Source organism: Ambystoma mexicanum, chromosome 13, assembly GCF_040938575.1.
Source record: "Ambystoma mexicanum isolate Mex_15411 chromosome 13, UKY_AmexF1_1, whole genome shotgun sequence".
Taxonomy (NCBI): domain Eukaryota; kingdom Metazoa; phylum Chordata; class Amphibia; order Caudata; family Ambystomatidae; genus Ambystoma; species Ambystoma mexicanum.
This window is the reverse complement of record NC_090938.1, coordinates 405,129,210-405,155,574: the sequence shown is the minus strand read 5'-3', so window position 1 is coordinate 405,155,574 and position 26,365 is coordinate 405,129,210. Positions and strand designations below refer to the sequence as shown.

The 26,365-nt window shown below is 48.2% G+C and overlaps 1 protein-coding gene across 6 annotated transcripts in view; it reads left to right on the top strand.

The window, feature by feature from the left end:
• Window positions 1-26,365, top strand: part of RNF31 (ring finger protein 31) — a 915,252-nt gene that overhangs the window by 96,183 nt on the left and 792,704 nt on the right. For 4 of the 6 annotated variants that reach the window (XM_069633995.1, XM_069633999.1, XM_069633996.1 and 1 more), the window contains exons 2-3: window positions 11,517-11,733; window positions 12,346-12,492. In XM_069633995.1, coding sequence (XP_069490096.1) covers window positions 11,554-11,733; window positions 12,346-12,492 — 327 coding nt within the window. In that variant the 5' untranslated portion in view covers window positions 11,517-11,553. The remainder of the gene's footprint in view (window positions 1-11,516; window positions 11,734-12,345; window positions 12,493-26,365) is intronic. The other 2 variants (XM_069633998.1, XM_069633997.1) reach the window with 1 other exon arrangement.

The window sequence follows — 26,365 nt, the reverse complement described above, 5'->3', positions numbered from 1 at the left end:
GATCATGGTTCACATTTTTTGAGCAAGCTCTTGGGGGGGAAGTCGAGGAACTACTCCATATTACCACCTTACGAACTTCAGTGTACCATTGCCAAACAGATGGTTTGGTAGACAGATTGAAGAAAACGTTTAAAATTATCCTAAGAAAGTTGGTAGGTAAGGATGAGAAGGGCTGGGACCGTATGATCCCCTGGGCACTGTTCGCAGTGAGAAAAACCCATCGGGCATCTACTGGATTCTCTCCTTTCTTGCTCCTCTATGGTAGAGAAGTTAGAGATGTCCTGGACATGCTCTGGGAGACCTGGGAAGAATGAGAGGAGGCACCCATTCCCCTTTCGCAGACGGCTACCAGACTGTGAGACCATATGAGACTTGTTCGAGATCTAGTATATACTCATATGGAAAAGGTCCAAATCCAGGAATAATCCACCTATGACATAAGGGTGTGCTTAAGATAATTTTCCGTAGGACAGAAAGTATTGGTCCTCTTGCCCAATTCGAAAAAAACAAGCTTGTTTTTTAGTGGCATGGGCCATATCAAATACTGGAACAAACAAGAACCTGTACTTGTAAGGTAGCAACCTGACGGGAAACCGAACATCCATCTATATCATGCAAATCTCAGAGTGGGAGGAAAACCTGTCTGCCACCAATGTTAGCATACTATCCTGTTTGGTGCCAGAAGAGGTAGACAACTTTGAATGAATTCCTCAAGAGCTATCTAGTCAACAAGAACATTTAAATGATTTAATTATCACGTTCCCCGATGTATTGTCGGAGAAACCAGGAACAGTGAAAGGCACCTATCACTACAGTGGAACATATAAGGAAAAAGTGGTTAATCTGAAACCATATAGACTCCCGGAAGCCCACAAACAGATAGCGTTTGAGGAAGTAAATTAAATGTTAAGAGCAAACATTTCGAGCCCTCTTCAAGCCCATGGTCCTCCCCTATTGTATTGGTCACCAAACCTGACCATTCCTGGAGGTTTTGCATAGATTTCCGTCAAGTTAATGCCATTTCCGACTTCAATGCTTATCCCATGCCACGCATCGATAACCTAATTGATAAACTCGGAAATGCCACCTTTCTATCAACCCTAGACGTAACAAAAGGGTACTGGCAGGCCCCAGTGTATGGACCTGATAAGGAAAATACAGCTTTCTCAACACCCCTAGTACTATTTCAGTTCAAAGTCCTCCCTTTTGGCTTGCACAGGGCTCCAGCCACTTTTCAATGGCTTATGGACAAATTGTTACAGCCCTAATCTGATTTCTGTGGAACTTATATTGATGATCTCGTCATTTAAAGTAAAACCTGAGAAGACCACCTTTTCCATCTCTTTACCATCATGAGAGCTCTCGATGAAGCTGGCGTACCTGCCAATCCATCCAAATGCATACTGGCCCAATCAGCGTGAAATACCTCGGCTGCTTTGTAGGGAATGGTAGTGTGCAACCTCAACGCGAGAAAGTGAAAGCCGTACTAGATACCGCTACACCTAAATGGGAACTCAGAGAATTTCTATGGTTAATCGGTTATTACCGTAGGTTTATCCCAAACTTCTCGGACAGGACAGCTAGGCTGACAAACTAAAGAACGTTGAATCCTAGAAAATTCATTGGACTGATTAGGATGATATATGTTGCAACAAGCTAAAACAAACCCCTGTGCCAGAACCCGATCCTGAAGGTAGTACATTTCTCAAAATAATTCGTATTTACGAGTCCCAAACTTTTCCCATATGAAAGCAATTATTCTGTCCTGGAATTCGAGGCCCTTGCTATCAAGTGGGCCATTATCCATCTTCGATACTACCTCCTAGGAAGAAAGTTCACACTTGTCACGGACCATTCTCCACTAGTTTGGATTAGCCAACGAAAAGACTGTAACCCTCGAGTCATGTGATGGTTCTTAGACCTGCAACCGTACTGTTTCACTGTGGGGCACCCAAAACGGTAAAGACCAAGCGAATGTGGATTTCCTCTCTTGCTTCCCCTGTGAACCAGATGCAGCTACATCGCATAGGGCAAGGGTATGCGAGAAACCTAAAGGTGTCTCACCCGCGTCCCCGGGGAGCTTTCATCTAGGTGGCCGGGACACAGCCATCGATTTTGGGTCCAGTTTCTGGGGCTGGACCAGTGCGGGAGGATCACCTGGCTGAGGGGTCTTCGGGGAGTGGAAGTGGGACACCAAAGGGTGAGACGCAGTATCCCCTTCACTATTACACCTTTTCCCCATCCTACCAGGTGGGATACCTAGGAATTCAGCCCCCCAGCCCCTTTCCCGACACACAATTTTCTCACGGACAGCCTACCGTGAGCGACAATGGACTAACACCAGAGCTGTATACCTGACATGCTCCAACACAATGGTCAGGCAATTATAGATTATTACACACAACTGACTTCTATCACACTTCCCCCACACGGATAAAAGGAGGAGCACGAACGCATACTCTGAACGAGGCAAAGCACACGAGGAAACAGCAGTTCCAAGATGGCAGTTTAATACAAGGAGAAAGACGGCGAGGCCAGAGAGGGTCGCAAGGAGGGAAGTACCCTTGACCTCTAAAGACAAGTTATTTTCGTGAGCCTTGGAAAGTAATGTTAATGTTAAAGGTATTTATATAGCGCAGCGTAACCAACAGAATTGGTCCCCAGGCGCTCAGGCGGATCTGCAAACAAGGAGGAGGTGGTGGGTTAGTGGGGTGAAGAGGGCGTAGGAAAGTGAGAAAGTGGTGTCCTGTTGGCAGCTTCAGTTCGGTTTTCACAGAGCGCTGAACTTGGGTGTGAATGTCGGATCGAGGCGATTCCTTGTGTGCTGTTGGTGCGATTTATGTGCTGGTTGTTTGTTGTTGCGTTGTGGTGAAGTGCGTGCAGTTTGCTGTACGAGAAGTGGTTGTGTGGGTTTTGTGCGAGTTAAGTATGCAGAAATTTGAGCTTTGCGTTTGTGGGTTATATGTCTCTTAATTCTTGTAATTCTTGTTCTATGTATCCAGTTGTCATACAGGGTGGTGTATTCTTTCTCTTTCCTTCCCGACTGTCTATTTCTACGGCAATGGTGTGGCTGGTTCCCAGCTATGTTATTTGAGCTTAGTACACCCGGTTGGGCGAGCATTATCCGCCACTCTGGTAATGGTGCTGTATTTACATTCACCCGGTCTCTTCCTATCTATTACTATCGGTAGTCCATTGCTCCCTGTGATTTACACTGTGGGCGAAGGTGTTATGGATAGGTCATCTTTAACTTCCATCCCGATTGATCTGTGGTCGTTCTTTGGTATGTATCTTTCAATTGGGAGGTGGATATGTTGTAGATGGTATATACCTTACTTCTGTTGAGGGTCAATGGCTTAGGGAATAGGTTTCCTCTCTCAGTATTGTTTCTGGTGTGTATTGCCCCTATAGGCATTCTTTCTAGTTATGGGATGAAGAGCTAGGATGTGAGGAGTTTCCTGAATTGTAGGTGATCTCTTGTGCTCCATATGTTCTTTGGTAGTTCGTTCCAGGTTTTTGGTGAGAGAAAGAGGATCCTCTGAGTTTTTTCTTTTGATGTATGGTTTTGGTTGCATACGGATGTAGCTACTGGATCTGAGCTGCCTTGTTGTGCGATGTGCGTTTACCTTTCTTCTAAGGAACTCTGTGCCTTGATCGTGGATTGCTCTGTGTGTTATGCACATTGATTTGAACTTGATTTGCTGTTTGATGGGTAGCCACTGTAGTGTCTTTAGCGCTGGTGTGGAGTGTTCACTTCGAGGTAGTTTAAGGAGCAGTCTGGCAGCTGCATTTTGTGTGTGTTATAGTTTTTTTAGAAGTCGTTCAGGCATGCCTAGATATAAGCTATAGGCGTCCAATCTGGACTTGAAAAGAGCGATGACGGTAATTGTTTTGTTGATGAATGACAGGAATGGTAGAATCTTTTTTACTGCTCGCAGGAGAAAGAAGTATTTCTTGATTAGGGAGTTTACTTGTGGCTCTAGAGTAAGTTCTTTGTAAAAAACCGTGGCAGTCCTGATAGACAATCGACAATGGGGCTGGGGTTTCACCAAGTTCTGTTGGCCAGGGGATGTAGTGTTTGTCTTCTCTGTTTTCTGCGAGGATCATTATTTCTGTTTTACTTGGGTTGAGTTTGAGGTAGTTTGAGTTCATCCAGTTGTATATTTCGTGAAGGCAGTTCTCTAATGTTGAGTTTTCTTCTTGTGAGTCTTGTATTTTATAGACTATTTGTGTGTTGTCAGCATAGTCATAACAGGTGAGGCCATGACTTTCGATGATTTTAATTTGTTGAGACAGGTAGATGTTGAATAATAGTGGGGAGGAGGATGATCCTTCTGGGACTCCGCATGCCGATTCTCTTGGGCTTGATTTGAAATGTTTCATCCATATCGTTTCTGTTCTGTTTGTTAGGAAGGATTTGATCTATAGTAAGGCGTTGCCATGATTCCAAATTCTTCCAGTTTCATGATGAGGATGTCGTGGTTAGTTGTGTCAAATGCCACAGAGAGGTCTAGAAGTATCAAAGTGGTGCTGTTGTTTGAGTCTGCGTTTGCCTTTAGATCATCCCAGATTGAGAGAAGTGCTGTTTCCGTTCCTATCATTGGTCTAAAGCCTACTTGTGCCTGGTTTAATAGGCAGTGTTCTTCTATGAATTCTTGGGTTGCTCTATATATGTGTGTTTCCAGGAGTTTAGCTGGGTATGGGATGTTGGAGATGGCTCTGTAATTGGAGACGTCCTCTACGTTTTCTTTTGTATCCTTGAGGAGTGGTTTGTTGTGTGCTGATTTGAATGATTGTGGCACTTTCCCTTTTGAGATTGATTGATTGGGGACATTCCTTGATATTCTATGGGTGTTCCTTGTGTGAGGATTGATTTGTAAATGTCAGGGGGGGCACGGATCCACAGGAGAACCTGATTTGTTGCTTTGATTTACCAGTTTGACGAATGTCTCCACTGATATATGCTGGAAGTTTCAGAGTTGGATCCGGCGTTCTCGTAGAGGCGGGTGTCTTCATATTGGGGTCGCATGGTCTGTTTTTGGATGGTCATGATTTTGTTTTTGACATGGTCTGCAAGGTCATTGCATAGTTTCTCCGATGGTGTTGGAGCGTTGTTGTTTTTTTAATTTTGCTTATGATTTTAAAGAGTTCTTTTTGGGTGTTTGGTGCTTTGAGGATTCGGTTGTCGTAGTATTTCCTTTTCGCTTTTTGTATTTCCTCTTTGTAAGAATGGGTATGTTGTTGAAGTTTGAATTTCTTTCCGCAGTCTTTATTGATCCTCCATTCTAGTTCAAGTTTTCGTTTTTTTCCTTTTCATGGCGCCGAGTAGTGGGGTGAACCATTTTGCCTTTGATCTTTTGCGGGATGGACAAAAAAAAAATGTCTTTGGCAATCTCGGAAATTGTTGTCATGATCCAGTAGCGAAGTATCTGTTTTAGTGTCCAGGTTAGCTTTGTCCATAATTGTCGGTTGTGGTTTGGTGATCTCAAGTTGGAGTTTTTTATGGTTCTTGTTACACTCACCTGGTATCCACGGGGACGACCGTATGCCCTGGTTGCCGGATTCCCCCCCGGATGTGCTCAATTCGGGATGATGTCTTCTATGGCAGGTGGGCCTAAAAACACAGGAGGACTGGACTTAGGCACAGATTTCGTTTCCTCCCACCAGCCCCTTGGACACGACCTGATGGCCTCCTCCTCACCTTGTTATGATGTCTGGCGTGCTCTCCATCCTGCTTTCTTCGCAGGGGCGCGTAGTTTTCTGCGGGTTGAAGCGACCGAGTTAACTTCACTGGTGCCAACCCATTCAAGTGTCTTTAATGAGGTAAGTTCGATTATAGCAGTCTCTGAAGGCCTTTGCTTTTCTTTTGTGCTATAAATGTCTTTCCTTGATTGTTTCCCCCTTAGGTGTGCGGAGCTTTGCTGGGTGCGCTGCTTGGGTCAGGCTCCTGCCGGGATTTATGGACGCGGAGCGTATGAAGAAAGGTAGGTTCAGCGCGAAGAGCGGCGCGCTAATGTCTTTTTGGGCGAACCGGTATTCTTTATTCCATTTCAGGTCGTGATGGTCTTTCTGGGCGTGTGGTGATTTCCGGAGCGGAACCGGCCAAGATATGCCCAGCCAGGTGAGGAGGTTATGGTTACTGCTGTGATTGCCGTGAGTAACCTGTTTAACGTTGTCCCTTTTTCTCTCTCCCCTCCAGGTGCTTTGTTTTGGTGCGTGCGTGATGTCCTGAAGATGCTGCCAACGGGATGGAAGACCGCGAGCAGCCGGGATCGAAGGATGGAAAGCTGCAGGTAAGCTGGGACTGCTAATGATGTTCTTTTGTCTCCTCTGCAGGTTGGCGATTCCAGGAACGCCGGGTGCTGGTCTCTGAACACGATGAGCGTCATGCTGCTGGCTGCAGAATAACGCAAAGCACGTTCTTTAGCTTGGGTGTGGTTTATATAGCCTACTCCTGTAAAGTAGTCCAGGTAAAGTAGTCTTGACTACCACACCCTAAAACATTGCACCGCAAAGTCTGGTTCTTCGGGACTAGACTGTGTGGGTGTCTCCATGTTGGCTGCAGGCTTCCACACAAAAAGTAGTCCCCTCAAGTCCTATTCCAAATATGAGCCTGGCACCAAAGGCACCAGGACTGACTCCAGGAGAGTCCCTGGTGATAATGTAAGGCCCTTGGGGCCCCAAATGAACCCCGAGTCCTAACCCTACCTGGCATGTGACCATGCCAGTGGGGTTCTGGGTCACGGGTCGTGACATTCTCCAGTTTCTTTTCATGATGATCGGTAGCTTTCCCTGTTGCTTGGTTATCGGGGTGGGCAGTGTGATTGAAGGGGATGATGAGGTGGTCGCTGCAGAGAATCTGAATGGGTGATGCTGTGGTAATTAGTTTTTTGTTGGCGAAGATTGCGTCTAGTGTATGTCCTGCTGTGTGGGTTGCTCTTTTGACTAGCTGATGTAATTTCACTGTTGCTAGTTAGCTGGTAAGGTATTTTTGTGAGGTTGTGGTTTCTTCATCGAACCAGATGTTGAAGTCTCCGAGGATAATCAGTTGGTTATGCTCGATAGCTAGGTTGGTGATTGCTTCCGTGAAGGTGTCTACGAAGGCTGCATCATAAATTGGTGGTCTGTATACCAGTATACATTTCAGGTTTGTTCTGGGATTTGTTGATAGACTGAGGATTAAGGATTCAAATGTATCGATGTTTAATGTGCCTTCCACTTTAATTTCCAAGTGTTCTTTATGGATGATTGCTAGTCCACCACCTCTTTTGGTTTTCCTGTTTGCTTGGACGCACTTGAGGGTATCTGGCAGGCAGTTATTGAGGGTGATCTTGTAGTTGTCATCTAGCCATGTTTTGGTTATGAATAAGATGTTGATGCCTTCGTTACTTAGGTTGTAGATTTCAGTGGCATGTTTGGACATTGACCTTGCGTTGATTACATTGCAGTGGATCTTTTTGGTGTGACTTGGTTTATTTGTTGTTCCCTGTTTTGATTTGTGGGTGTTCAATTGGTTGACGATCCGTGGAGGGGGCTTCGTCATTGAATTGGTCTGTAAGATTGATGATTGGGTTGCTGGCTTCTATTGCTTCGCCATTTCCTTTCATTTGATGTGGGTGTCGCTAGTGCCCTTCTGTTCTTGTGATATAAGAAGTAAGGGGATTGGTGTCCTCCCATTCTCTGATTGGGTACTCCCATCTTTTGTTCTGTTGTTCGAGGGAGTTCTTTCATTGAAGTATCTAGGTTCTTTGGTTGGTACGAGGTATGGTGTAAGTTATAAGGATTTTTCTCTTATGGTTGTTCTGTTGATAGTATTATTTGGCAGGGTTTGTTCTGTATTGAAGGCGTTTCCTACTGGGGGCGGTTGAGCTTCTGTATCCGTATTATTTTTACTGTGTTCCTTTTCTCTTTGTCAGCGTCTGATTCTGCGTCGGGCATTTTGGGTCCTCTGCGGAAGGTGTTGGCCTGGGTGTTGAATTTACGGGGGCAGTTGCCCAATTGTTGTGCCCTGTGATAGGCTAGTGTAGAGTTTAATCCTCTTAAGGTGCAGTGTCTGGATGCTTTCTGAGGTGGTCTGTTTGTTCAGTTGGTTGGGTAGGGTGTTCCTCTTACAACGGAAGGGCTATCCTAGGGAGTACTGGGCGTTGGTGCGTGGCACGGCTGGATATGGACTAAGGGTGCAGGTTAATTAGTGTGGAGAATATGGTAGTAGTTAATGGCTTTGGTGGTTGATTGGTGTTCTAGGGTGTCAGGTTCCTAGGATTCAATTGTGGCAGGTGCTGATAATATCCTGAAGAATGAGAAGACAAGAAGGGAAGAGCCTAGGATTTACAGATGGTTTCACAATGAGATAGTACTCTTGGGTTAAGGATATCAGATAGCCGAAGGGATGTAGGTTTCGGTGGGAGCCAAGCGATGATTGAACACCTCGATTCCTGATCCCTGGACGACAGCGGATTGGCCTGTGTTCTGCAAATGGCAGGCAGTGATCGAGAATGGGACACCTAGCTATCGGGAGGAGGTTTAGGCCTCACAGAAGGCAGGCAGTGATCAATTATCAGGTTTGGGACACCTAGGTGACCGGGGAGGCTTAGGCCTAAGAGAGATGGGTGGTAATTAATGCATCATTTTAAAGATGCCTAGACATCGGGAGGAAGGTCCAGGCCTCACAGAAGGCAGGCAGCAATTGGACACCTAGACTGGACACCTAGACAGTTGGAGAGGTTCAGGCCTCACAGTGTAGCAGGTTTAATAGTAAAAGCCAGAAATGGGAACACACCTAGAATTTACTTTCATGTACTGTGGGGGAGAGGCCAATGTCTCACAGTGCAGTTCAGGCAGGTACAGGGGAGCACACCTAGGTATAGTTTAGGTACAGGAGAACACACCTCAATTGTGAGTTCTGTGTAGTGGGAGAGGCCTACGTTTTTCAATGCAGTTTGGCACGGGAGAGGACACCTGTATTTGAGAGTCCTGTACAGTGGGAGAGTGGCCTACACTCCACAATGCAGTTTGTAGATAGAAAATTGTTCCTACCTTGTCCGTTGATGCTGGTTGATGGCAGCCTGTTTGTCGTGCGTCATGTCAAGGGTACTGCGGCCTGATGCAACTGCTGGTTTGGATGGGGTACCTTTGCAGCCACTAGTTGGCCGTACTTGTGGGGTGCATAGGGCTAACTAGGTGGTAGGTCACGCTGATTACGTGGATAAGTGCCAATGGAGTAGCGGGAAATAGGGGTTAGGTTATGGTGTATGTTAGTGGCTGGCCACTGGTTTCCCCTGCTGACACCTGCAAACACTGTCTGGAGCCGCTGCTTCAGGAGCCGCCCTTTGCCTTGGGACTTTACCCGCTGGGCTGCACGGACAGAGGGCTGCCCAGGGAGGCTGTGTTAAAAGGTGGTGAAGGACCAATCATAATAGGGGGCATGGGGCGGAGGGAACGGGGGAAGGAGAATGGATGAGCCAAGTGCAGGTGTGCCAATTCAATTTTAAACCCATCAAAATCAATAAAATGTTATTCAGAGCGGCCTACACACCCTCCCTCTTACCGTAAATCACCTGCAGTAAGTAACTGAAGACCAGGAACTAAGGCTGATTAAACCTGTACAGTGTGTCAGAGGTACCCGGGGCTCTCCAGTGTCGATAACCAAGGCGGGGAGGAGCGATTGCCGCTGTGGTACTATCCACTGTGGCTCATACAACAAAGCAGCGTCAGAAAAGACAGCACGACCGGTGAGTCAGAGAGACTGATGCCAAACCAGCTTGTTGAACCAAGGTTGCAAGCGACAACTTTGTACAAAGAGAACAGTGTGTGAGGCGTTTGTGATGACAACCCGAATGTAATTGGAGACCAAAGGAGTAGTTGAACTTTATAATTGAACTTTGGGAGGCCAAAAAAAAAAGATACTGTACATAGTGTGGTCCGGGGCCACGTTGGTGCTCATTCGAAAGTCTGTTAGGTATCCAACTGATGCTGAGTGTGAGAGAAAGGAATATTGAGATCGAAGTGGTCTTGCAATGGGTCAAGCTGAACCCTGTGCACATTCGAAAGTCTTGGTTAGTTTAAAGTAAATCAAAATTGGTCCAAGCCCAGCTGAGGGAGACTAATTGAGTGGAAGAAAGGGATCCTGAGCCCAGCTGAGGGGGATCCAGGGAGGAACACCCAAATTGAATACTGAGAAAGGAAAAGAAAGTTTTCATGTTTTTGTATACCAGACCCTCTGAGTCAATCGACTTGCAATAAGTAAAGAGACTTGGACACAGAAGGTCCTGACCTTTGAAAATGGAACTGTATACTTGTGCCGCAGAAGCCAGAGGGTGCGTTTTCCTCGTGTGAACTGCCTTGCCCCAGCTAAAAACTCATGGCAGGAAGGCAAACAGCCTGAATAATCTGACTTATCATTTTGTGAACACTTCTTTCCTTTTCATGGACATCACCCCACATTACATGTAAATTAGTGGTAAGGATTGGCAATAGTTTTTTTTATAGCATAGGCCCTTTTTAATTTGACAAGTCTCCAGTAAGACTGCATTATTATTATTTGATGGCCGTAGCTTGCTCCCATCTGTAGGTTTAGATAGACGTTTATCTCACCCTTGTTAAAGTTAAGTTGAATAAACACCCTTGAACTGTGGTCACTTGTGTCTGTCTTACTGTTGATACCATGCCTTCCTTACAGCATCAAACTAAGAACGTTTCTAATATAAACCCTTAAGACGCACCTAAGATTTGTGAGTAAGTCCATCTGTGACGAGATATTGTTTTTCTCACCTTTCAGAATTTTTCACTGCATGTGTTTTACTAAACAGAGTATTTGTGTACTTACCTCTGTGGACAAGCTTGTGTGTATGTTAATTGCACTTTACAACAAACCCCTTATCTCCTTGGTCTAATTCTAATACCAAGCCTCATTACCAAGTGAGACTTGGGTTAGACGTTTGTGAAAACGTGCAAGCTCTAGTAAGGTTGGTTTCCCAGAACCCTATATCATTAGTGGGTCTGAAAAAACTCTTTTTAACACTCAGCAACACCTCCTCTGCTTCTATTGGTATTCTACGCACACCACTATGCCTGGGGTCTGGAGGAAAGTGCTGACCATCAGCTTACCTCCCATAACAATATCTTACTAAACCTCTAAGTCAAAAAGAAAATTCAGACACACTCTATAGGGGACTTTAGCCCTATGCAGAAACAAAATAATATTGTCCTGCTCCCTATGTTCTCCTCTCTGTGGTCTCCATTGGCTGTGCTCCATTTTACTATCAACGTATTTTCCCTAGGTACCTCTGTAGAATGTCTCATTAAAGGCTTTTCTTCCATCCTCTTGGGTACCATTTACTGGCTGAGTTGTCGCTACCACCACCACTGGTAGACAGAGGGCCCATTCAGAATGTTTCCGTGCTTTGATTGGTGCTTGCTTTTCAATCATTTACAAGGATGTTCTCTCGCCACCTGAAGTAAAGGTTCTTGCTTTTTTTTGCTTGATAATTAAGATGCTTGATTATTTCTTTCTGAAGTTCCAGAAGCCTGGAGTACTGAAGCCAAGTGGTCAACATGGATCCAAAAAGCCAGTTCCTAGACGTCAGGCAGAACTTGATGAGTGCTCTCAGTTTGGGTTCTGTTGAAATTGGCAATGATGATCTCAAGCCCCTGGTTGAGAGCCCGCTGCCATTGGAGGAGAGGTATCAGGAGATCAACGCTGTAGGTATCATCCTCAGCAATGTAGTAGGTCAGGTGAGTGGTATCCCACGTAGAGACCAGTTTAGATGCTGGTGTCACTGATAAATCGCATAAGTGGCAGCATATTGTTTCAGGGGTTTTGATTTGGGAATGCTTCTATATGGGGAAACTGTAATGCAGAAGCTTTCAAGCTTTGTCCTCTGAGGTATATATCTGATCTCTCAAACATTTGCTTGCATAGCCAGACAGCTCTCCACCCAAGCTCCTTTCAGAGGAGGTCTCTTCTAAGTTGTGTGGGTGAGAAACCAATTCAACTGTACAGAGTAATACAGACTGCCAAAGGGAAAGCTGTGAAGCTGTTGTGTCTTAACTCTGGTGTCTGGTCATAGAAGAAGAGGCTAAATGATTGCAGGATTTTAGACTTTCAAGAATAATTACCCACAATGTTTTTGAGTGCATTAGTTACATTTTGTGTAATGTTGTAAAATTCCTATAGACTCACATTGTCCCGTATTCTCTTGTTGTTCCTGCTGTTATCTTCCCTGCACCTCTTTCTGCCTTCGCCCTCCTCCTTCCTCTTTGTAACAACTCCCTCCTCTTTCAACCTTTTATTTCTTATATTAAATACCTTCCTTTCCTATGTTGATCTCCCCCCTCATCTATCAGCCCTCTCTTTACCTGCAAAGAATCTCAACAGCTCTCAACATCTTGGAGAAGTATGGGCGGAACCTGCTGAACCCGCAGAAGCCCAAATACTGGCGCTCTGTGAAATTCAACAACCCAGTCTTCAAAACCACAGTGGATGCCATCAAGGTGAGGATAGCTGGAGTGTTTCACTGTTGGTATCTATATAGCAAGGATAAGGTTCAAGCATATATAGAAGGATTAGAGGAAGCACACTGTAAGCAGGCACTTCCCCATAGAACAACTCTAGTGGAGAGAACAGCACAGAAGAAAATGTGTTGGAAAAGCCGCACCATGACATGTCGAAAAGCATATTCCACAATTCACGCAGCCTCGGCTCAGCTCTCCTGCCCAGAACATTGGAATCTATGTGATTACTGCACATTTTGAACTGAGAATCGTGAAAATGTTGAATTTATTCTCCTCACAGTTCACACTTTTTCTCACAAATAAATGCATGGGGAGACCCCAGCAGCCCTCCTTACATCTCCCATGGCTAATTAATACCCCTACCCCAGGTTAGGACAGTTTTTCTGAAGTCCACCCAAAGGACTTTATTCCTTGGGCAAATTCAGAAACACACCTCTTAGTGTAAGTCTGTACCACTCAGGGTAAGGGTAGCAATGACAGAGCAGTCAGGCTTATCTTAGGAGGGAGACAGGGCTGTAGGATAGTACAAAGAACTTGTAGCATACATATGGTCCAAAGAAACACTTATATACTGATATATGGTAAAAAAAAATGGTTTATTTTATATATACACTGGCAAAGAGAATTCTTTAGAAAGATAAGTACTATTCTAAGTCATAAACACAATATAAAAACCAACACAATACTTCTGTTAAGTAACCAAAAGTATATAATTATTTTAGAATGGCAGTCTGCAATTCAAGGTGAGTAAAAACCTATTTGTAGTCAATTATTACACACTTCTCCAGCATGGGGTCCGGCATGGATTCACATGCTCATGAATATTCCCCGTCGTCAGGCCGGGAATCCTTGGTAAAAGAAAAACAGTTTCACTTTGACTTACAAACTGTATTTCACCTCTAAACCAACCACTGTCCTCTGGGTCATACTGCCCCGAGTAAATTACAGTCCTCTCCCTAAGCCCCTCCTCTGGCAGTCATCTTCAGATTTTTACGACACGTTTCAGTGTGGGAGTCCTAGAGTTTTGCTCTGTGAGCTAGTTATACATTTTTTTGTTTTTTTGATGGAAAAGTTATATTTTTGTCAAAAATGAGCCTGTGTGCTGTGGGATCTGTTTGTCAGTGAATTTCAGCAACCCGCAAGTGGAGGATCGTTGAGTTTCCAGAAGGCCATCGGGCCTACTCCGCACCTCCGGCCATGACGGAGGAGAAGGAAGGAAGGGATATCCCTTTTCAGGCCCTGCACCAGATGTGGGCTACGGAACGTGTTTGTGGAGAACAAACACCTCCAATGCCTCTGTTTTCACCCGGACCACAAGGAAGGAGAGTGCGAGATCGGCCTCAGCTTCTCCAAGAAAAAGATGAACGATCGACACAGTAGAGTGGTGGCATGGCTAAAAGCCAAGGCCTCTGCTCCATGCCCCGAGCAGGGTCATACCCCACCCAAGACCAGCCGGGTGCCGCGATGGACAGGGCTCGATCATCACCATCTGCCTCCATCGCAAGCCAGCAATCAAGCTCCTCCTCTGAAAGGAAATCGTCCAACCCAGCTAAGCTGAGGGAGAAGCCAGAGAAGCCAAGGACGCAGGAAAAGGCAGCCAACCTGCCCAAGAAGGCCCAGGCGGCTCAGGGGAATTCTTAGTCAATGATTGAGCTGCTGGTGGCTGCTCTCCCGAAGGCGAAAGGGGCTGACCCCATTAAGGTAACCCCCACAGTGCCCAAGGTGTCCCTGCCTCTGAGGTGGGACCCCCCACAGTGACTGGCAAAGCCTGCTAGCACGCTGGAGAAGAGGCTGCCGTCTCTGAGCCCGGCTATGACCCCTTAGGGTGCAGAAAAGGGGGGGGGCAAGAAAGTCCCAGGCTGTGCCCCAGGCCATGGCAGTTTCGTCCACAGACTAGGACCTGGACTCCCTACACATGGTCCACGAGGACGTGGAGGAGGAGGGCGATGATGGCGTGGGGCCTATTGTTCCGATCACGCCAGCTCAACCGAGGGATATATAAATCTGGATATCCTATCGACCCTACACACTTTAGTGTCTGAAATCCAGAAGAGATTGCCGTAGGGCCCGGTTCCTGCGGCCCCCAATGAGCCTCTGGCTAAGAAGAGGAAGCGTCATCCGACGCCCCCTTTTTAGCCTCCGGACACGGGGATGGATACGGCCACAATGACAACAATGACGATAATTGTCACGGCGGGCAGATCTCCGCAGCCGAGGGCATCCCCACCGGATTAGGTGGGGTTGTTCCATTCCATGGTCACCAAAGCTTCCAAGCTTTTCCACCTTACGCCCGAGGAGACCAAGAAGGAGACTTTCCTGTACCAGAGGCGTTAGGCCAAAAGGAATACCATCATGGCAGTACCCCTTCTGGACGACGTGTGGGAGGAAGGCCTGGCCCTCTTGAAGAACCCTTGCACGGCCCCGGCTAAACGGGATGGACTGGAGAAAAAGTACCGGGTGCCGGAGTCTGCATCCAGGTGCCTACGGAAAAGGTTGTCAAATCCTTTCTTGTCATCCTCGGTCCCTCCAGACAGTGAGGGGAAGAAGTTGCACCCCATGGGAAGAAAGGGTATTTACACAGCGGCGTCCACCATCAAGGCGGCCAATGCACTGGCGATCCTGGCCAGGTACGACAGGGAGCTGTGATACAAGCTAGGCCCGATTCTGGAGTTCCTCCCCGATGACAAGAGGATGGAGGCGATCGCCCTCTTCCAGGAGGGAGAGGTGGCTTCAGACCATGCCAGCACAGTGGCACTGGACGTCGCTGACACAGAGTTCTGGCAGATGGCAAATGGTGTCTGCCTCTGCGTCAAGGCTGGCTGATGGCCACGAATTTCCACCAGGAGGGCCAGGTGAGGGTACAGGACATGCCGTTTGACGGAGATCACCTTTTTAGGAAGGTCGTCGACGAGTACCTGCAGGCCATCAAGGCAGATACAGAGACGGCCCGTGCCCTGGGCATGCTCCAGCAACACCGCTCTTCCTTTCACTCCTCCAGAGGGAAGTCGAGCAGATTGACAAAAAGGTTTCTTCTCGTACCGCCAGCCCTCCAGGTCCACGACGCAGGAGGTCTGCAGAGGCCATTCCCAGGCCTACGGTGGAGGTGGTCAGCGCCGCTGTCGTCCTCAAGGCAGGACACAAGCGCCGAAGCAGGACTGAACCAACCAGGACGTGGGGCCCCCACCCGTGCACCCCGGTGGGAGGCCGGCTGATGGCATTCATCAGCGCGTGGGAGAAGATCTCCACTGACAGATGGGTGCTCGACGCTCTCGCCCATGGACATACCCTGGCATTTCAACACAAGTGTCTGCGGATCTCTCCGGTGTCCCATCGGGAGCAGCACATCCCTCAACTCTTGGAGGAAGTATGGGCCATGTTCCGATAAGGGGCGATAGAGCTGGTTCCACGATGACTCCGGAGTCTCCTCCAGATAATTCTTAGTCAAAAAGCCCATTCTAGACCTGCGACGTCTCAACAAGTACCTCAAGTCCCAAAGATTCAGGATGGTCACGTGGCAGCACGTGCTCGGCCAACCCGAGGAAGGTGACTTTTTGATGCCGCTGGACCTGGAGGACGCCTACTTCCAGATCCCCATTCACCAGAGTCACCGAAAGTTCCTACGCTTCATAGTGCAGGGATGGCACTACCAGTTCAAGGCCCTCCCCTTTGGCCTGAAGTCAGCCCCCAGGGTGTTCACGGTGTGGACCATCAAGTCACTTCTCAGCATTGATGTTTTCTTGCATCTACCTTATCCAGCTCTGCCTGTTACAGATGCGACCTCTTCAGGACTTCCTTGATGCTCGTTGGATACAGGTGTCCGGAAGCTTCGTGGACAAGATACCGCTCAACGAGGAATTCCATCGGGTGATAAGGTGGTGGGGCATTCACTCCGCCGCCTGGTGAACAGGGTTTCGAAACCCCCCCCCATACCACGAAACGGTCACCACGGATGCTTCCTTGGAAGGATGGGGAGCCCACACCGGATGTCTGCACGCCAGAGGCCTGAGGCTGACGGAGGAGAAGGATCTTCACATCATTATCCTGGAGCTGTGGCCAGTGTTCTGGGCCCTCAAGTCATTCCTCCTGTCTCTGAAGGGCAAGGTGGTGAGGATCTCCATGGACAACACCACCACCATGTTCTACATCCAGAAACAAGGGGGCACTCGATCCCAGCACTCTTCAAAGAGGCGCAGGACTTGTGGCACTGGGCCGTCGGACAAGAGATGTTCCTCGTCCCCTTTCACCTGGCAAGAGTCAAGAACACCACTGCTGACTCACTCAGCAGGTATTGCGCTCCTGCCACTAATGGGAGTGTAGGCAGGACCAGGTGGACCGCATCTTCATCAAGTGGGGCAGGCCCCAGATAGATCTGTTTGCGGTGGCGGTGAACTCCAAATGCCATAAGTTCACCATCAGATTCCACCAACAGAGGAGCCTGGGGGTTGCTTCTCCTTCCTGTGGGAAGGCCTGTTCCTGTACACGTTCCCGCCGTTGCCTCCTGCTATGAGTGAGCAACACACTCCAACAGTGCTGATGCAAGATGATATCGCCCCGGCATGGCAGATGCAGATTTGGTACCCAGACCTTCTCAATCTGTCAGCCTCACCAGAGAACGAGGCACAATTCTGCCTCATGACCCAGAATTGTTGAACCTGAGGGCTTGGCTCCTGCAGTCCTAGAGTTTGGAGGATAAAGAGTTGCCAGCAGACTGCAGGGAGGTCCTTGCTAAGGCCAGAGCGTCGTCGACTCTGAAGTGCTATGGTCACAAGTGGAAGCGTTTAGCTACGTGGTGCCGGTCGCAGAAGATACCCCCCACCTCCCCTCTTAGGGTCACGGCGCTGAAGATTCTTCCATACTTGGGACTGGCGCACGCCTCTATCAAGGTGCATCTGGCAGCTATCTCCGCTACACCAGCTCTCCAGAAAGATCTTCTCTTTGGTCTCACTGTCTTGCCAAGGAGTTCCTCAAAGGACTGTTTCGATCTTTCCCGCCAGTGAAGGCTCCTGCCCCGGTGTGGGAACTCAATGTTGTGCTTATGAGGCTCATGGGGGCGGGGGGGCTCCCTTCGAGCCTATGCATCAGGACCATCTCAAGTTACTGTTGTGGCAAGCTGCTTTCCTTGTGGCCATCACCTCAGTCAGGAGGGTGGGTGAGAGCCAGGCCCTATCCTGCAAACAGCTATCGGACTTTGCACAAGTCTGGTGTGGTGCTGCAGACTCACCCCTCTCTCATGCCGAAGGTTCAGTCGGAATTCAACCTCAATGAGCCTTTGGTGTTGCCTGCGTTTTTCACAAAGCCTTTGTCACCGGGCGAAAGGGCCTTGCACTCGCTGGATGTTGCTTGTTCCCTGAAGTTCTATGTGACACGCACGAAGCGTTTTCGGAAGACTTCACAACTGTTTGTGAACTTTGGTCCTGTAAACAATGGAAAGACCTTGTCCAAGGCTTCCATTTCAAGGTGGATCTCCGGCTGCATCACGCACTGTCATCGGTTGGTGAACCGACCGCTGCCTGGCCGTCCGTGAGCCCACTCCATCAGAGATCGCTGCGACAACGGCGTTCCTGTCTGGTGTGCCACTGCTGGACAACTGCAGGGCTGCTACGTGGAGGTCCACGCACACCTTCATGAAGTTCTACTGCATCGACAGGGATTCCAGAGAGGAGTCCAGAGTCTGCCAAGCAGTGCTGCGCATCCTGTTTGCTTGAGGTGAGCATGTTTCAGAGGTAAGGGTAACTGCTTCTGTTGAGCCTTGTCACCTCCCGCAGTTGTGTAATGTTGTACTGCTATGTATTAGTTATCCATGAGCATGTGAATCCATGCCAGACCCCATGATGGAGACAGAACAATTTACTTACTTGTAACTTGTTCTCCAGCATGGGTCTGGCATGGTTTCACATGCAAACCCTCCCTCCTACCCCTATGCGGCTCTTCTTAGTCATACTGCCAATTTACGTGCTTATCAAATCTGAAGATGGCTGCCAGAGGAGGGGCTTAGGGAGAGGACTGTCATTGGCTGGAGGCCGTATGATCCAGATTACACTGATTGGTTTAGAGGATAAATACAGTTGGTAAATGAAAGTGAAACTTTTTCTTTTACTGAGGATTCCCGTCCTGACGACCGAATATTCATGCGCATGTGAATTCATGCCAGGCCCATGCTGGAGAACAATAGTTACAGGTAAGTAACTTGTTCCTTTTTCTGTTTTAGGAATAATTCAGTTATACCAACAATGTTACTTTCTAGAATAGTGGAACACAATTCAAAGTTAAGCAATAACTTTGTTTTACTTTTCAGAATGGCAGTATGCACTTTAAAGGTAAGTAATAACTTTGTAAATTATTCTATTTCAGGAATATACAGTTACAGCACCAACACATAGCAAGTAAGAATTCCTCCACAGAGGCCTTACACTTTGCAGTCCTTCCCTTATCTAAGGCATGAGTGTTCCCAGAGGCAGAAGGAGACACTGATGGTCCAGTGGCCAACAGTAGGCAAAACAAGATCAGGCAAACTGTACGAGAGTTCCTGAGGGTATCTTCTTAGAACAAGTAAGTACATTACTTTAGAGTCTGTAAAAGGGTCCAGGGACTTTGTAGAAGGCTCCCTGTAGTATGCATTCCAGCGTTAGGCCTGGGCGAACTGTATGGGTGAAATCCCCCCAACTTCACAAATGACCACCCTAGCCACACAGGAGCGACACAACGACTTTAGGTCAGTATTAATTCAACCCACACAGTACCTCAGCAGTGCAGATGATGTTGCAGACGGATGCTTTTACGATGCAGCAGCTACAGGTTCCAGTCTCTGTATTCTTGGTCTTCAGACGAAAGAAAGGACACTGGATGGAAAATTGCAGCAGCAGTCGAGAGGAAAGGCTCCCAGCAAAAGGATTCTTCAGTGCTTCTCCCAGCCCTGGTTTTGGCGCCCTTTCCAAGGTTACAGATGAAGAACGGTTATCGTCTGATCGATTTGTCTCGCTTTCTCATTCCAGCCCACTGGTGAGAGGACCTTGCTTCTGGAGGTCCAGCAGGAGTCCACCAAAGTTTCAGCGAGATTTGTTCTTCAGAAGACGATGCACAGCACTCAGCCTCGAGGTCCCAGGGTATTGGCGATTTGCAGCCCAAGATGGTCACATCTCATCGTGGGATGGCTCGAAATGCAGGTGTTCTTAAGACTGATTGGTCCCACCATTCCAATAGTCGAAGTCCTCGTCTTTGGGATGACCCTGTCCATGGAAGAAAGGGTCAATACAGGCTGCTGTTATTCACAGGCATCTCCGGTTGCTAGAAGTAGCTACAGGTGTCTTCTCTTCTTCTTTCTCATCAGATTCAGCTCTAGTGGCCCTCTTGTCTTCCGCTTCCTGATCCAGGCCATTTATCTAGGAACCCAGCCAATCGACACTCATGCTATTTTCAAACTTTGGGGGATGGCTGTCCTGTGAGGACAGCCAGCCTCCCAGTTGGAACTGGTTCCAGACAGGCTTGAGGACAAAGGACTGAGAGGTTTTGGACTCCTTTTGCTTCGCTTAGAAATCATTGGGATTTGTCGTTCTGATCTCGATCTCTCTCTTACTTGCAGTTTGCAGACCATGGCTGGCTGGGCCTGGGAGGGGCCAGCAATAGCAATGAACAACAAACTGTTACAAACAACAGCCAATGAAAACTACCATTCTTTTGTTACTATGCAGTATTTGATACATTCTGTATAGTAACACAGAATGTGCAGTTTTCATTGGCTGTTCTTCTGAGCCAGTGAAATTACATGGTGACGTGTTGTTGTCACAGGAGGCAGCGCAGCGCCACCTTCATTTCACAAATTACTGTGAAGTGAAGGTGTTGTGGCGTCGTCGGTCCTGACTTGTGAGAGAGAGAGCCTACCGTGCGTGGTGCAGCCTAGTTGCTTACTGGTGCCCCCTCTGCCTGCTTTTTCATTTGTGCAGGTGCCAGGGTGCGCACCCGCCCACCCCCACCCCCCACCCTGATGCCCCGACAGGAGACAAAGTCCCAGCCGGCAAAGCAGGTAAGTCACTTGTTGTTGCGTGCGGTGCAGCCTGAGCCTGTCACAGTCTAGTGATCAGGCAAGGCCCAGGTCAGGGCCCGGGTGGTGGCACGGTCCCCTGGTGGTGTCCTGACTGCCCAGGAGTCAGGACCCCACCAGGGGCCTATCCGCGCCCGGGCTTCTGTCTGTGTGACCTGTGTGCAGTGTGCTGCTGACTGCAGTCAGTGCCAGGCCCAGGCCAATTTCTGTGACAAGGGGCTGCCAGCTGCCACAGACTGAGTCGGATGACTGAGCCGCGGGCAGCCGGGCCCGTGTATTGTGCCCAAAAGTACGTTTTTACTTTTTTTTTTTTTTAAACCTGGCCTTCCGTGGGGCCAGTGGCCAGGGCCCTGCCCCACGGAAGGTAGGTTTTAAAAGAAATAACTTATTTTGAGTGCTGGCTGTGGCCCATCTCTTCGAAAGTGATGGGCCTCAGTCGCCCATATATACGTTTTTTCTTTTAAAATCTTACCTTCCGAGGGGCCGCTGCGCCGCGCACCTATTTTTGTCATCATCAGGCTCAGCAAGGCCATGGCGGCGGCGGCCCCACGGAAGGTAGCCTACGTGATTGAGGCAAGGCAGGGCAAGGCCCAGGAGCGGGTGGGGCACGGGCGGCAGCGTTGTCCCACTAGTTTGTCACAAAAGGAATGAAATGTTGTTTGCAACTTTGGCCACTTTTTCATTGGTGCCGAGCCCGACTCGAGACAATTGTATGTCCCAGTCCGACCCTGGATAGCATTCATCTAAGCGAAACATGAACAGTGAATTTTTTGCCTGGGTGTTTCCGTTCTTCCTTTTAATGTTATTAGCCTCATTAGTTCACAAACGAGCTTCAGCGAGGGCACCCGGTCCGGAATGGTGCACGTATTGGGCCGAAACCGAACCGGCTGCACTTCGCGAGAAAAGCCCATGCAAAGACGAAAAGGCAAAGATACACACATGGAAGACGAAAAGGCAAAGATACACACATGGAAACTAGACGGGGATAAACATGGTGCACGTGTCCACTAATCTGTCGCCATAAATAAAAGCACTAGTTGAGTATTCGTGTATAATTCTCAACCGTCTTTTGCTGTGATTTCTTTACATAATTCCAGCGCATGTTTTCTGTTTTGATGTGTGGTTTATACACCAGATGTGGCCCCTTAACCTGGGTACAATACACTCCGAGCATGTGCTCCGAATGAGAACACATGCAATCCTCAGATAGGAATCCTCAAATAGAGGTGGGTGTCTGTTACACACCGCAGTTTAGTGAAGTATGTCAAGAACATGTCAGTGGGAAGGAGATATCCGAATATGCATTCTCCTCTGGCTCCTGAATATTGGGTGACAAAACATATTTAGTTTTTTAATATGTGTTAAGGTGGAAAGAGGCCCTAAAGCAGAAGTAGCACAGGCCGTTGATTTCACAACCATGTCTTCCAGAAATTACTTTTTCCAAGTTCTACAATACCATGCTCATGCTTGAAGGAAGTGTGAAGGTGGGTGCATTTATGAGATGTGATGACTGATAAGGGCTTGAGAGTAAATTGATTACACAAAACACCTGGATGAGGTGACTGAGCAGGGTGCTCTTCCTGAGGTAACCGATTAACAATACTTGGTGTACTTTAACAGACTGTCAGATGGGGCAGAAGGGTTAGAGACACATACAGTGCAACAGTGACTGAAAAAGAATGCTTTTTTATTTATTTGCATTTTTAAAGTGCTCACACAGCCCGGGGGCATCGAGGCGCAGTTACAGGAGGAGCATGTCTTAGTTGCTTATTTATAACGTGCTTAATACCCAGAGATTTCTAAGCGAGGAGTCAGGGATCGAACCTGTGTTGCTTCGTGTCGTCTTGCTTCCAAGTGAGCACATTGCTGCTGAGCTATCCTGAATCCCGGGACAATGATTGCAACGCAACTCCACTCAGAGCCATTTGGGAAACAGGGCGGTGGGAGGGGATGGGCTGGGCGGTGGGGGGGGGGTCATTCTACAAAATTGACAAATAAGATAACATCCCCAGGTTTGCAACAATTTTATCAAATGCATTATCACTTCGAGGACAGCAAGTATGGTCCAGACGTCTAACAAGTGTGGTCTAGAACTTAGAAGTGTGTTCAAATGCACTCTTTTGCCTCTGGGTTTGCCGGAATGCTGGAACCACTACACCTACCATAACAAGTGTTTTCCAACTTTAAAGCATTATACTTTCTCAACTCATGTGTGCCCTTCCCCATCCATCCCACTACTAGCCTGTGCCAGCAGTTGCTGCAGCGCCAAACATGTGACATGGAGCAGCAGCAGTGTGATGGGCTGGTGGTGGGCCAATCTAGGTAGGTCGGGCACTGAACTGGTGTGTCCGGCTGGCCCGCGCTGAGGACGGTGCCGCGCCCGTGCTGAAGGTCACGCCGCGCCCGCTCTGCGAGCGGCGCCACGCCCGGTATTAAGGGGGCAATATTTTTTGGGCACTGGCACTTATTATTTTTTTTTCCAATAAGTTTTTATTAACAAATTTTCAAGGAAACAAGAGCAATAAGGTCAACAGCCTAGCCCCTAAGCCCCCTCAACTATCCCCCACCCCCCTCACACTTCCCCCCTCCCCTCCCATCCCCTCCCAGATCCCAGAGGTTCAGAGATGGCACAAAATCAACAAATGAACTAGCGACATAAACAACAATCAAGGTAGGTTCACAAGTCTGGTTCGTCTTGAGGGTGAATTATGCCCAAGAGTTCCATCGCTTTGGGGCACCAGGCACGGCGTGCACCTTCCCTTAGAAATGATAGAAGACTGGCCCAGTCCGTGTAAAAGCGCATATGACACCCCTGGATCGTGTAAGTTAACCATTCCATAGCGATCAGTGACCAAAGCTTCGCAACCCACTCGTGCTCCTGAGGTGGGACCCTCGAATTCCACTTTCTAGCTAAGACCAGAGCAGCACATTATCACATATAGTTTACGATCCGCTTTAGAAGACAGATCGGAGAAGACTGCGTTTAAGCCCAACAAGCTTATACCCCTGTCGGCAGATTCCCGAAGCCCCAGCACCTGGGCCGTAGTCAGTTGAACCTGTGACCAGAAAGCATCAAGTTTCGGGCACTCCCACCATATGTGAGACCCTGAACCCACCTCACACATTCCCTCCAGCATTTCTCTGAAACCGTGGGGAACATTTTATGTAGCCTAAGGGGGGTGCGGTGCCATCTTAGTAGGAGCTTCACTCAGATCTCGCGAATTTGAATAGACTTTGCAAGTTTTGGGATTTGGGACCATAGCCTAAGCCATTCCTGTTCCTCTATGTCTGACCTGAGATTTTGCGCCCATTTACTCCTACAGTTCCTAGAGTGTAGCGGTTGCTCACGTTTTATTAGTCTGTAAATGGAGGAAATTAACTCCTTATCACCCGACTCCGTATCTAGAAACTTTTCAAAATGGGTAAGGGGGTGTGAACCCGCCTGCTTTATTGCTGGATGGGAGAGCCAGTGCCTGATCTGGAGATACGAGAATCTCTGCTTTTCCCCCACTCCAAAGTCCCTCTTACACTGCTTGAACTGCTTCACCTCCCCCCCCTTTAGCATATCACGCAGCATCCTGCAACCCCCCCGAGAACCAAGGGTCAAAGCTCGGATCATATGTGGCCGCAGGGGAGAACTGCGGGTTACCATGCAGGGGTGTGAACGGGGATGGGAAGGAGGTGATCTGTGCTCTCATTACAGCCTGATCCCATGCCTCCCCTGTTGTTGATGTTAATGCACTACAGTACATTCTAGTTGGCCTGTCCTGCTTTGGGAGCCACAAAACCCCCTCCAGGTCTCTCCCCACCACCGCCCCGTCCATCCACCTCCACACCTTGCCTCTATCGTCCCTTTGCCAGTCTCTAATGGCCCTCAATTGTGCTGGTAGATAGTACACTCGGAAGTCGGGCTCCCCCAATCCCCCTCTTTCCGGCAATGCCTTCATCGTGGGGGCTGCTACCATTGGGTGCTTATGGTTCCATACGAACTTACTCGTTATTTTCTGCAGGGCTTGATGAAAGAAGCAGGGACCCGAACTGGGAGGGCCGCGAAGTGATATAGGAGGAGCGGGAGAATTGCCATCTTTAAAGTAGTAACTCTTCCCAACCAAGAGATCTCCAGGGGACCCCAGTCTACCAACTTGGATTTCACCTTCTGCAGAAGCGGGAGATAATTTGCTGTATAGAGATGCTCAACCACTTTGGTCAGTTGGATCCCCAAATACCTCAAGGAGGAGTCCACCCACCTATAATCATAAACCCTTCTGAGGTCTTGAATGGCGGATGAAGATAAGGTAAGGGGAAGCACCTCAGATTTATGGATATTAATTTTTAAACCTGCTACCTGCCCGAATCTGTTAAGCTCTCTTCCTACCGCTGACAGTGAGGTGGTTGGGTGGGTCAACGAAAAAATCATGTCGTCGGCAAAGGCCGCAATCTTATGAATCCCTCCCCCAAATGGAATTCCCTTGATGTCCTCAGCCCCTCTGACCATCTCTAAGAACGGTTTGAGGTGGAGAACATAAAGCAGCGGTGTCATCGGACAACCCTACTTGGTGCCTCTTCCCACCAGTATCAGGGCAGAGACTTGGCCATTAATTGCAAGACGTATGACCGGGTTTCGGTAGTTCGCTCTTATCAGAGCTATGAAACCCAGGCCAAACCCCATCCGACCCAGGACCGTAAACAAGAAGCCCCACTCAACCCGGTCGAAAGCCTTCTCGGCATCGATAGCTAGGAGAAGGGCCGCTATGCTCTTCTTCTGAGACTTTTCAACCAGGTGTGCCAACCTTCTTACATTATCTGAGGTTTGTCTGCCCTTCATAAACCCCGACTGATCACGGTGGATTAACTTGGGAAGGATGGATTCCAGGCAGTTAGCCAAGATCTTAGCATGGCTCTTGGCGTCCACGTTAATTAGAGCAATGGGCCGGTAAAACGCGCAGTCCGTCAGGTCTTTGCCCGATTTATGTATCAAAATTACCTTGGCCTCGTTCATAGAATTGGGAAGAGAGCCCATCTCCCCATATAATTAAAAAGTTTGGTTAGAATGGGAATCAGAAATTCCCTATGGGTCTTGTAGAATTCAATGGCAAAGCCATCTGGGCCCGGGGCTTTGCCGGACGGAAGGTTAATAATAGCTCTCCTCACCTCATCTGCCGTGATCTCGGCCTCCATCGCATCCCTATCCTCCTGTGACAACCGTCGGACATTTACCTTCTGCAGGTAAGCCTCCTGGTCTACGCAATCAGGGTAATTTGAGCTATAGAGGGCAGTGTAGAATTTAGTAAATTGAGCTTCAATGTCGAAAGTCGGACATTTACCTTCTGCAGGTAAGCCTCCTGGTCTACGCAATCAGGGTAATTTGAGCTATAGAGGGCAGTGTAGAATTTAGCAAATTGAGCTTCAATGTCGGAGTTCTACGTAAGCAATACTCCATCCACACCCTTTATTTTTGTTATTGTCTTATCGCCTGCTTCTTTACGCAACCTTCTGGCCAGCAAACAGTCAGCTTTGTTGCCTTTGACGTAATGTCTTTGTCGCTGACAAAGGAGGCTACGCTCAGCCGCTCTTGTTTGTATGAGGTTTAACTCACCCCGCACGGCTCTGTATTCTTTTTTGATAGCTGACGACATCCCCGTGCCCATACGAGCCATAATCTCCTTCAGCCTCACCTCCAAATGTGTTTTTCTCCAACCTCAGTTGTAGTAGTAGGGGTAGTGTCTTCCCACTTGTTATTATGAGAGTAATCACCTAGTTCCTTCTCCACCTCACCAACCAAGAGCAAATCCCTAAACAGCAAGGCTGGATATC